General features: G+C 39.2%; 1 protein-coding gene across 5 annotated transcripts in view; it reads right to left on the bottom strand.

Moving 5' to 3' along the window:
• Positions 1-13,195, bottom strand: part of Trpc1 (transient receptor potential cation channel subfamily C member 1) — a 46,133-nt gene that overhangs the window by 11,027 nt on the left and 21,911 nt on the right. For 4 of the 5 annotated variants that reach the window (XM_029481861.1, XM_021171740.2, XM_021171739.2 and 1 more), the window contains 5 exons: positions 10,647-10,778; positions 7,363-7,558; positions 5,404-5,740; positions 1,780-1,919; positions 310-453 (listed from right to left, as the gene is read on the bottom strand). In XM_029481861.1, coding sequence (XP_029337721.1) covers positions 310-453; positions 1,780-1,919; positions 5,404-5,740; positions 7,363-7,558; positions 10,647-10,778 — 949 coding nt within the window. The remainder of the gene's footprint in view (positions 1-309; positions 454-1,779; positions 1,920-5,403; positions 5,741-7,362; positions 7,559-10,646; positions 10,779-13,195) is intronic. The other variant, XM_029481860.1, reaches the window with a different exon arrangement.

Raw genomic sequence — 13,195 nt, forward strand, 5'->3', positions numbered from 1 at the left:
CCAACTATCTTTCAAAGTTTAAATATGAAATTTATTTTGGTAAAAACAAGACTTTTATGTTACTCCTTTCTGTGAAACTTAACAATATATTAAGACTATCTATAAAGAATGAAGGGAGGANGCCAATGAAGNACAGCTTGATTCAGTTTCAATTCTTAAAAGAAAATTATCAATGAGCCACAAGCAAAGTCTTGCTAGTCATTTTCAAAAGCCAAGTAGAGTTTTAACATCATGAGAACAGTGTTGAAGTGGGTAAGCAGACGCAACAGTAGTGACATGCAATGAACATTCTTGAAAACCTTTATTTACCTGCAGTGGGCCCAAAATAGAGCTGGTTGTATACATAAAAAAGAGTCGAAGGTAACTCAGAACATTTGCAAAAGCAAAAAGCCCTTCTGCTACAAGCGTGGGGTGGAATGCATCCCAGTCCTTCCGGTCAGCAAAGTCATGAAACTGGAAGCAGGAAGAGAAGCCAAAGGTCAGTCAGGAAAGTGAAGAGAAATATTCTAAAATGTCTGAAATTGTCATCTTGTAGGAGNTCTAGATAATGTTTTAGCCAAACAAAAGATTTCCATGTATGTTAGGAAATACCACTTTATATGTAGAGACTTATCAGAAATTCTTTGGTTTAAAAGAAATAAATGAGTAATAAAATGTATTAGACATTTTATGAGTAAAATATTAAGCTAGTTTCTCTAAANTGTATAACATAAATCATGAACATGTAGGTTATCAGTTAATTAGAAGCCATACTAAACCTAGTCCTTTGACTTAGGAATTTAGAGCAAACTACAACTCACCCATCCCACCCCCTTCAAATAACAAACCAAAGTGTTGTTGAACCTAGACAACATGCCTGTCTGCCTGTCTGCCTGTCCTGTTGGCTGAGACCATATACCAGTTGTTCTGTGTGACTGTTAGCCACACATCCTTCCACTCTCAAAATGTTTTGTTTGGATTTGAAAACTACTTCTAGAAGTAAAGAAATTGGTCTGAAAAACCAATGTCACCTGACCTATCAGGCCCTGTATCTGACCATTTTCATTTCTAGATGGCCAAGTCCGACTTTTTAGTAACTTCTCACTTCAGTCACTGAAATGCTCTCTTACCAACATGCTGCACACGTTTGACCACTTAAACAAACGCATGTTATATAAAGTAAACTGAAAGAATCACATGGCTCTGTCTATATAAATAGCAAAAAAATCAGGCAATATTATGTATCTTAGTTCCTTAGATATGCCACCCATAACTAAAATAGAGTCTACTATATTTTCTGGCTTTGTGAAATCATAAATATTGATGAAAGTAAAATTATAAAAGATTAAGTAAATGAGCTAAATGAAGAAATAAAACACTTGGTAGAAAGAAAATACCTGGGACCTGTATTTAAATCATCTTTTTAAAAACTATATAGTCTTAGATGCGTTATTAATATCTCTGAGTCATTTTCTTATTGGCAAAATGAGGATAATGACTTCTGTTCTGTCTTAAAGAATCGCTGTGAAAATGGAATTAGATACAGTGTACCTAACATNAACCATGGTACCCAACATGTGGCAGGTGACCATTAATTAAAAGGTGAGCCATTCAAAGGACTGAAAAAGTAAGCAACCACATTCACACAGAGTATTTTAAAGTGAATATATATATATATATATATATATATATATATATATATATCAGACATAGATTTGGGTCTACATTAAGTCTCAGTTACATACACAGTTATCTTAGTTTTTGAAGTAAATGTATCTTTGATTGACAGTTGACAGTCACCTTGTTGTGAGCCACCACTTTGAGGGCAAAGGTTGCCAAGTAAAGGGAATTCATAACAAAGCTGAGCTGGTTACGNGATTCTTCTAGGAAGTCTTCCAACCCTTCATACCACAGTCTCTTAATGTCTGACCAAATCATCCCTAAAATGATTAAAAAAATAAGCCAGGTTTATTAATTCAACTATATGCTAAATAATACTTTCAGAGACAAAGTGTTTCTAGCTCTTGGGTTAACTATACCCTGGTATAATTGTATTCCAAAGGCTGCAGGGGTCCGTGGAGGGGAACAACAGCTTTTGGGTGAAGATCTTTTAAAACTTGCAAGAAAAAAGTCATCTGTTTCATGCAACTTAAAAAACTAACCTTAGGTTTCATATCGGCCGGAATGGGACACTAACTGATGAGACACTAACTGATGAGAAATAAACTAGGAAGATAAATGCATGCATGTGAACCGCCCCCATGGTTTTGTTCTCGACTCTTTTAACTATGAAATATGGTGCTTTCATGATCTTCTCTGATCTAGTGGTTTAAAAATAGCATCTTGTGACAAGTCTCAAATTTCTGTAATTTTTGTGTGACCAGTGAATATGTGCATGCATGCACAGATGTATAGAAGCCAGAAGTCAATGTCAGTTGTTCTTCAATGACCTGTCCACCTTAGCTCTTGAGACAGGGTCTCAGTGAACTTGGAGCCCATTTCTGGCTGGCCAACAAGCTCCAGGATCCACCTGTCTGTCTTCATAGCACTGAGGCTACAGGTGCACACTGGAGTACATGGCTTTTATGTGGTGCTGTGGGCCTAACCTCGGGTCCTCAAGCCTGCACAGTAGGCAGTCTGCTGACTTAGCCATCTTCCCAACTTATTTAAACTTAATTCATACTTATATAACAATTTCTACCTCCAAACCTCTTTCCTAAACTCAACTTATTTAGGCACTCTTCTCTCTGCTCCTCTAGTTAGAGATGTATCCAACTGAGCTCATCTCTGCCTCAAATTCACACGTGCAGATTTTCTTCTCATTTCAGTCATTAGCACTCCAGTCCTCTAGTTGTTCAATATGAATCAATTCATTGCTTGAATCAACCCCAGNTCCTGTTTCTTCTAAACTTCACACTCATTACAAAAGCAAATCCTGTCCTCCCATGCCCCCTTCAGGTAGAGAACCCAGATTCAGCCACCACTCTGAACCCTCTGGCCCCATCTCTAGGCATGGACTCTAGACTCACACTGGCTAGACTCACTATCACCAATGCTACAGGCTCCCACTGCCTGACTACAAGCCCCCTAGATCCCCAAGAGTGAGGCCTAAGCTCCCTTCAGCTGGGGTGTAACCCGATGAGTGCAGGTGACNGGAAACAGATTCAGACACCCACTCGAAATGGAAGACAGGATTTCCATATGAAGAAACACTAACTCCAGATGCCTAGACCATAAACCCATTCTCATGAGTGATGCCACCTGTGCTCAACAACAGCCTGCAGGACTTCNGTGTCATCTTAGGGCCAGGCCAATCTGACTCCCAGCTATTATGTTTACCTCTGTCATTCTCCCTAGACCCTTATCTTGAGCACTGTTTCTAAGTCAAGAAACCATCTTACAGATGAAGCCATAGGTACTCTCCTAAGAACTTCAAGGCAAACACTTCTTAAGCTTTNTACTTATGGGGCTGAGTTAATTGTTATCTGAACACTTTTTTCCAAAAGTGGTACTGTGATTAAATACAGTTAAAGTAAAATGATCTGGGCTAACTCTAGAAGTCCTGGTCCAGCGCCGGTTACAGGAAACTTGGGCTGAGCCGAGTTTCATTCTTCCCTCATTCTGATCATCTTTTTCTGCCAGCGGCAAAGCCTGCAGGGGAATCACCATGATATACTCAGGTGGTAAAGGGCTTGCCATGCAAGACTGGGAAAGTAAATTCAGATCCCCGGCATAGACATAAAGAGCCAGGTGTTAGGAAAAGTATCGGCTCAGGACCCCCAAGACCAAGTTCTCAGCACAAAGGAGGTTTATTTGCCCCAGAGGGACAGAGGGCAGGGAATAAGAGACAAGGACAGGAGTTAGAGGATGATCAGGAAGGGGAAGGAAACATGGGAAAGGGGGGAAGGGTATTTGTTGTCCCCCCCCCCCGGGAGGGAGGGGAGCACACGAAGGACTGCCTCTGGATAGAGAGGAGACCAATAGGGGACCTGAGAAAATACCAGGTTATAAAGTTACAAGAAACCCTGTGTTAGGATGTTAGGGTACTCAATTTAATTGGGCATGCTAATTAGGTGACCCAAAAGGGCTTTTGATTGCTAGACNTTAATACTTTGATAGCTAGGCCTTAGTAATCAGCCTCAGGAGGAGGAAGTGACCAAATAAGGGACTAGTATTAGGAATCGAATCTAAGGGTTTTTAGAAAGGCAGTGGGAATGGGGGAGAAGGGCAAGGCTTGCCAGAGCCATGCTCACCACACTCACCACATGCTGACCAGAGCTCCTTGACTAGGTGCATAGTGTACCCCAGTAGCCCCAGTGCTAGGGAGGCAGAGACAGGCAGATCCCTGGAGCCAGCCAGTCTATCCATATTGGGGAGATCAAGGTTGTATGAGAGACCCTGCCNCAAAAAACAAGGTAAAGAACAACTGAACAATACACGAACCCAACTTTGACTTTTGGCCTCCATAGATGTACATGTACACACACACACATTTACACACACATATAATTAAAAAAAAAAAACTTTTAACTTATGAGCTGCGAAGACAGCTCAGTCTATGTTTGCTATGCAAGCATGATGATTTGAGTTAAAATCCTAGCACACACATGCACACACACACATACACACACACACACACACACACAGAGTCAGGTATGGCAGCAAACACCTGTAATATCAACAGCAGACTCAGGAAATCACTAGGATGTGCTGGCCAGCCAGCATGGTCTGATCCAGCCCCACCCCTCAGTGAGATACTGTCTTAAAAAGTGAGGTGGATATCCCTGAGGATATCCTGCTGTGTAACAGAAGATTAAAACATTCCACTCTGCAGAGAAGTTCCTTAAGCAGGAAGGTAAACTACTCAAAATAGCTTCGTAAAGCCCCCTGTAACTGACCATATTCACTAGGCCCCTTCCTGCCTGAGTAAACAATAAAAGATGAGACCAAAGGAAACCAAGCTTTCAAAGACAACTCAGACAGACCAGCTGCCTGCAAGGTTGGGTTAGACCAGCTGAGGCACTTGGAAAGGACCCTCTCCAGCCCCTTGAGCTGTCTGCAGGCTGTGCTGTGTATTTTAGGTTCCTAGCTTTGTGAGCTGGGGTGCACTTTGGTGATACAGCTGTCTTTGAGTTATTTCTGTGCCCTTAAGTAACCCTTCATCAATACTCCTGTAGGGAAGCCCAATACAACTCACTAATTCACCAAACTGGACTTTCGTGGTATCCATACTTTGGTCAGCCACAAGATTCCTTTCTGTGGGAAGTAGACATGTATGCTGCAGCTCCCCGGGAAAAGTTTTGTCACATAATACACCCTCATTGCATTCACACGCACACATGTATATCAGCACAAACATGTGCATAAACATACACACACACACACACACACACAGACAAATCTTCTGAACTCATTGACACTTACCAATAATCCACAGTATGAGAAGGTAATCTATTCTCTCCAGGGCTGGTCCCATTGTATTTTTTTTGTCCTCATTGTAGACAAGTGAGTAGAGGTTTAGTAACAGCAAGAATGTGAAATACGACGCTCCATGAATAATGAATTTCATGAAAGGTGTGTGAATGATTCTGCCAAATTGAGATTTGGGCGCTATCAAATAGCATAGTGACAAAACTGGCCAGAAGATGCCAACTGTCAAAACAGTCATTATCTTCTTACAGGTGGGCTTACGGCGGTAACCTGACATCTGTCCAAACCAAACGGTGTTCAGAAACTGCTGGCAATTTGACTGGGAGACAAACTGAAAAGGACACACAGAAGCATAAAAAACAAAAGCAGGGTAAAAAAAAACAAAACAAAAAACCTTTAAAACAGTAACTGACTGATATTCAAAGTATTAACATTAGGAGAAAAGCCTACAAAGTTTATAGTTTTTTTCCCTCTTACAAATAAGAGTGAAGAGGTTCAGAGAATAGATATGGAGTCTGATTACACAGTTCACATCTAGGCTCTGACACAGACTGAATGACCATGAGTAAGTTTTCAGCTTCTCCGAGCTTCCCAGCCCTCATTTCTAACGTCTCGATAGCAACAGTAGCTCCTCACGAACTTGTGAAGATTCAGTGTCATGTTCTTAGGATACTGCCTTGGTCACAGCACATGCTGTTTTAAATATTAATAGTATTAGCAGCCTAGGGAACTAATCACATTTAAATGCTATCATAAGCCTTTATTAGTCAGCACAAAAATATCTAATATATATAACAGTTGAAAGTTAATGTGCGTTCCATAGAGATAGCATTAACTAATCTTTGAGAAAGTACTGGCTTTAGTTCCTAAGTTCTAAGGAATAGAGATGGCCTGATAAAAAATGGTCCACATATCAGATCCAGACACACTTCACAAAAGCACAGAGGGCGACTTAAAATATATCAGATATCAGAGATACTAATTTCCCCCTGCAGTGCAGGACTGAAGTTGGGGCCTTGTACATAGTAGGCAAGTGTTCTACCACTCTGCTAAGTCCTCAGGCCTCTTGTTAGCCTTCACTTGAGACAGTCTTGCTAAGCTGACCAGGCAGATCTTGGACTAAAGATCTTCCTGCCTCAGTAGCTGGGATTACAGGCCTGAGCCATTAAAAGAACTCTTTTAAAAATTACTTTTAAGATTTTTGTGTGTGTATGTTTTACTTATATGCATGTATGGATGCCATGGAAGTGCATAGTATTTGCAGGAGTAAGAACAGGGCATTGGTATCCCTTGTAAATGAATCACAGATGTTTGTGAGCCACCACATGGGTTTGAGGAATCGAACCAGGGACCTGATCAAAAGCAACAAGTACTCCAAACCACTAAGCTACTACAGCAGCCCCCAATAATACTCTTAAGCTTGGTCAATAGTAAATTTCATGTAAAATTTCAAGAAAAATCTCAAATAAGAGCAAAATATAATAATAATTTGAAATTATATTAAATAGTATCTAGAAGAGCAAGTTTCCAATTATAAATGTTCTATGTCCACAGCAGTTTAAGGCATGGGCACGGATTCTCTATATTCCTGTCACTGAGAGGTGGTGGGAGAAGAGGCCAGCACTGTTCCCATCTGTCCTTCAACTCAATAAACTGTGGTTCCTGTGGCCAGCAGACTCTAGTAGAAAGGATGCAATGTGACTTCTAAAAGGCTTCCTTCAGGGTCATGCTCTCAGCTCCCCCATCTGATCACTCAGCTGGGACCACTGCTGGTCCTGGCTGATGCTCAGAAACCTACCAAACAGGATCTTTCTACTTTCAGACACTAGCATGACCTTTCCTTTAAGCTATATATACGTTACTGAGTTATCAACGTTATACTGTTTATATTGTTACAACTTTTATTTAAGAACCAAGGTAAGGAAAATAAATATATCACAGAAAGCTTCATACCTCCTTCTGGTTATATTTGATAGCAAGTTTCAGACGACTTAAGTTCATTCTTTCTTCTAGTAGTCCTCGTTTGTCAAGAGGCTCATCACTAGATGTATGGTTTAGGATAACTTCCAGTTCACGAGAATTCCGGGCTTGTGCGAGCAAATCTTTAGCAAACATTTTGCACTGACGGGCTAGCTCTTCATAATCATTCCTACAAAACGCAGTCTCTATTAGGAATATCACTCCCACTGCCCACGGAGATTACATCACTAGAAATTACTTTACTCAGCAGTATTTAAATTCTGACAGGACTACATAAGATCTTCTCTTTTCCTGCTGACACAAGAGCTTTCTGGTGCAGAAATTCTCCACGGCTTTGGAGAAACAGACTTCCTGTGCCCATACTGATGATTTCAGGTGAGCACAGTATACGTTATACACACTGAGAAACGTTTAACAAAACTTGCTCAGCTCTTCACTTCCCTTACTTCTCATTCTCTGTAAGATGATGTCTCAGGTAGGGTTTCTCTGCTGTGAACAGACACCATGACCAAGGCAACNCTTATAAAGGACAATATTAAATTGGGGCTGGCTTACAGGCTCAGAAGTTCAGCCATTATCATCAAGGTGGGAGCATGGCAGCATCCAGGCAGATGTGAGGCTAAAGGAGATGAGAGTTCTACATCTTCATCCAAAGACAGAAAGGGGAAGAATGGCTTCCAGGCAGCTAGGAGGAGGATCTTAAAGCCCATGCCCATAGTGACGCACCTATTCCAACAGGCCACACCTCCAAATAGTGCCAAGCATATTCAAACCATCACAGATGGCTATAATTTCCCTTGATATTAGTCATGTAAACAATAAAAACAATGCTTTTACTAGGTAATATAAGCTTACAGCAACTTTCAGTTATATACAACATATGTATGCTATTCTAACACTGAAAAAGATTTCTTAAAAGCACTCATTTTAGGGAAATTCAAATTAAAAACCCCACTAACTGCAGCTCCTAAGGGACTTTCNTCAGGAGTACTATTTTCTACATTTACCACTGTCTTTGANTTACTTATAAAACATTTCTTTAACATAATTTGTGAGAAATGAAGTTTTAGTACATAATTATTTATTAAACATCAATTACATTAAATTTATAACTCAGTTAATCAAAAATAAGTATGTTGCAAATAACTATTACTCATGCATATGAGGCTAGACATTTGAAAATAATTGTATTCAGCTCTTTTCTCATGCAGAAAAAAATANGAGAGCAGGAAGGCGTCCACTGCTTACTCTTCCTACAGGGCGACTGGTCCAGGAACTGGCTGTGTGAAGCTACTACTCAATCCTCAGCCGTTTCCTTAGAGGCAAACATNTTTCTCGTTTTTTACATTATTACATAACATGAGAACAAATCACTGGATTTCTCTGACAAATAAAGTATTTATTACATGTCTTCTGGCTTAGGAATATATAACTGCAGGTAGGAACATGCAGCAAAGTGTTATAACAAACATACCTCATCTAAATAAACATTTAAGATGGCTAGAGCAAATACATAACTTATTGATCTGTTTAATCTCTAATAGATTATGAGAAGATAATTAAGTGCTTGTGTAGTTTAGNCAGAGATTCAGTTAGAGGTGAACCAGGAGCTTGCACCCTAATATAACTTTATGGGTTTCGTCTCCNTCCTCTTTTCCTTTTTGGTGTTTGAAAGACGGTCTCTCACTGTGTAATCCTGCTATCCAGGAATCATCAGGTAGACCAGGTTGGCCTTGGAACTCACAATAGTTCTTCTGTCTCTCAAGTGCAGGGATTAAAGATGTGTGTCACCGTGCCCTACCTTTGTCTCCCTTTCTGAGACACAGTTTTGCTGAGACATAGCTTTGTTATGTAGCCCAGGGAGCTGGCTTCACACACCAATCCTCTTGCTTCCTTCCATCTCACAAGTGGTGGGACTGCAGGATGTGGCACAATGCTGAGCTATAACTTTGCTTCATTCAGTTTTAGCTATGCTTTTTTTTTGTTTGTTTGTTTGTTTTTTGTTTTTTTTTTTTGTTTTTTGAGACAGAGTTTTTCTGTGTAGCCCTGGCTGTCCTGGAACTCGCTCTGTACACCAGGCTGGCCTCGAACTCAGAAATTTGCCTGCCTCTGCCTCCNGAGTGCTGGGATTAAAGGCATAAACCACCAGGCCCGGCTTAACTCTGCTTTTAACTCGATGCTGACATTAGTAAAAACATCTTGCNTTTGCACCCCTTTCTCTGCCTACTGAATACCAGATTGAAATAAGTGAGTTTTAAGATAACATTCAAATCTAACTTTATTTGTTCATGACTGTACTACAATCATAGTAGTTGTACAAATCAATTTTGGGAGGAATTATATAAATTTTAATTTATATGGAAAGAAAAATAAGGTTAAAATAAGAACTTCTTCATACTTAAATAAAATTTATTCATAGCCTCATGTCTTAATAAAATTAAGTTTTTAACTATGTCTTGTAAGTTTCTCAAAGTGTGTGTGTGTGTGTCTGTGTTGTGGTAGTTTGAAAATGCTTGGCCTTATTAGGAGGTGTNACNTTGTTGGAAGAAATGTGTCACTATGGGGGTGGGCTTGAGACCATCTAGCTGTCTGGAAGTCAATCTCCTAATGACCTTCAGACCATGCTCCCACCCTGATGATAATGGGCAGAACCTCTGAACCTGTAAGCCAGCCCTAATTAAATGTTGTCCTTCATGAGTTGCTTTGGTCATGGTGTCTGTTCACGGCAGTAAAACCCTAAGTAAGACAGATGTCATATTGAGTTTTTCTTTTTAATGTAATATACTTAAAGAATAGTAGTTCTAAAATTTAAAACTTATATGTAGGTTTTTCATAAGTCTCTGGACTCAGGACTTTGAAGAACACATTATATATGCCTGTATTAAGGCTAATGAAAACTGTGAATCTCTGATCCTGTTCCAGTAAGTGTTAACTTTTCAAGATGGAGCAGAGCCACACAAGCAACTATGAGAGGAAAGCGTTTTCAAGTACAGTCCCTGTTGGCACTTTTCAAACGGNAGCTGGCAAGAGGACTCTACAGCAGATACTCTGCAATAAGGATAATCTCAAGGTCTGCCTGGGGATTCAGGGGTTAAAGAGAAAGGACAGAGGAGGAGTACACTAAATAGCACCAAGACGTGTTCCTTAGACAGAGAAAGGAAATTCTAAGTGGCAACAACCTTAGTCAGCTTATGAACAGATTGAGGCAGAAGACTCTACAACAAAAGACATAACAAACAACGTTTATTTTTTCCCACCTGAATTCCACCTCCACAAGGCTGAGTTCCTTTAAGTCAGCACTAAGTTCAAACGCTCTCAGAATTGGATCTTCCTCTGTCAACATTATCAGAGCTGGACTGGCCAGACATCTATAGATATCAAGACGAAACCTGTGATAGAATTTAATTACCCAATGTAAAAAACAAAACAAAACAAAAAACAAACATACCCTTGTTAGTTTTCATCTCCAATCTTTATAAATGTATAAATATTTCAAGATATTTCCATAAGAAGAAACACCTAAAACTTAAGTATTTTGAGAACAAACATTGGAAAATGTTGTCCACAGCTTTAAGTTACTATCTCTTTTCAAACATTCAAAATTGTGGCTGTCTTGGCATATACACACTGCAGTTTCATCTCTCAGGCAGCTGAGACAGGACTGGGATTTGAAGGTCACAAAGCAGGTTTTAGGCCCATCTAGGATACAGAGCAAGAACAACTTCCTGTGGCTGGAGGGTCGCAGGCCCGAGAGGAGGAACTGCTGCTTACTGATGTCTCCTAAGCCAATACAACTTCTACATCCCTGTGTCTATACCCACAGATGAGTGCATCTCTCCCACTCATCAGAGAAGCTTCTTTGTGCAAAGGACTGAGANTTTCTGAGAAACTCACAACTAATCAAAATGCAGAACCAGGAGCTTTTGGGTGCACAATCCCATCTTTTACATCTACAAGGTTACCCCTACACCTCAGNCTTGGGGGAAACACAGAAGAGGTAGGCAGAGAGACTGTAAGAGTCAGTGGCCCAGACCCCTTCCTACAGACTGTCTTCTAGGTATGACAGTGAAAATGCACCTATGAAATCTCAACAATATGGCTGCCTGAACAAGACCAGCATAATGACAACACCAGAGGATGTGCCACTGTACAGAGGGCAAAGTTCATATGGCCCCAGCCCTGGAGAACAAGTGGCAGGCAGCCAGTGCCTGCTGAAAGAACTAGTTTCCTCCAAGGGTAGCTCCTGCACAGGATGTTCAATCCCCAATGGCCAGCCCTGAACACATGCATACAAGCAACATGAAATGGACTCAGTAGAGTGTGTGAGTGTGTGTGTGTGTGTGTGTGTGTGCGTGTGCACGTGTGTGTATCAATAATAATTAAGAAAGCATGGATTTCAGAGGAGAAACACAGGAAGAGCTTGAGACAGAAGGGAGAGGTGAGAATAATGTAGATAACATGCTCATGTAAAAAGTTCTCAAAAAATAATAATTAAAAAAGAATGACAAAACCCCCCACAATCGAATTGTATTTATGACTACACAGAGGACACTTATTGTTCCTCATCAGATAAATGTTTCCTATTAAATTCATTTGTCAGCTGCATAACTATACTAAGACTATAGAGTGCCCTGCCTCAAAAAATCAAAAATTCACNATGGTTAAACTGAATATTCTTTTACTTCTGAACATCTTAATTNTAAGAGAAATATTCTATTTATAATTCCTGTCACATAACATATCTATCTGGAAAATATGAACACATATATTTTAATGATCTAATTTAAAACCAGCATTTCTCCTTTCTTAATTTTATTTTTGTTTATAGTTCATATTATCAAATTAAGTTAATTGAAATGATATCTACTTTGTGATCTTTTCCTTTTTTNAAAAAAAGAGAAATATACAAAAATTCCTTTTATAATATAAAGTAAAATGCTATCCCTGAACATACATAAATTTAAAGAAAATGTGCTAGCAAATACCTACTATCATATGAATTGAACGATTATTAAGTTTTCCTCTCCCAAAGCTTAAACTTCTTCAGAATCCTAGACATATTTAACATATGTCTCATTATTCCAGGTTATAATTTTGAAAGATTTTTCAACTAGTTATGAGTAAAATTATTCAGTTATATATAATTTCTAGCTAATTGAGTGAATGAATCCCTTTATTCTCTGTAATTTAATAAATATTCCCATTTCAATAACAAAATAGGGAATAAACAATTCATAAAAATTCTTTAATATAAACATTTAAATATAATTTGTAGTTCACAAATTTGAGAGATTTAATACATGTATGTGTTTTGCATAAAAATTTAATGCACACTTGTCATTTTAGAGTAGACAATCCAGGAGCCTGAATGCTACAGTCCTCCTCCATGGTCACCATGTTTCAATGTATCTCATTCTTTACTACAACCAGTTTTCCATTTGATGGCTGTCCATTGAATCTCCATTAATGAACACTTAAGTTGCTCCTAATTTGTTTCTACTATAAAAATGAAACAACAGATATTTCTTTAATTCTTACATCCTATATACGGTTCAAATTGTTGGGCAAAAACAGTATGCATATCATATACTCTCAGATATTATTGAGAGTGATAAGATAAAAAAAGTGAATTTCCCACAAGCCTCTGTTATATTCACTGGATTAGGCACTGCCATCCTAAATTTGGCCTTACTAGAAAATGGAGCCTTAGGCTGTTCTAACCTGTGTTTCTTTAGAAGGTCATCTCTCCGCCCGAGCTTTATAGCTATGCTTCTGTAAACTGCCTGTTCAAATTCTTTAGCCCACT

The sequence above is a fragment of the Mus caroli genome, chromosome 9, assembly GCF_900094665.2.
Source record: "Mus caroli chromosome 9, CAROLI_EIJ_v1.1, whole genome shotgun sequence".
Classification (NCBI taxonomy): domain Eukaryota; kingdom Metazoa; phylum Chordata; class Mammalia; order Rodentia; family Muridae; genus Mus; species Mus caroli.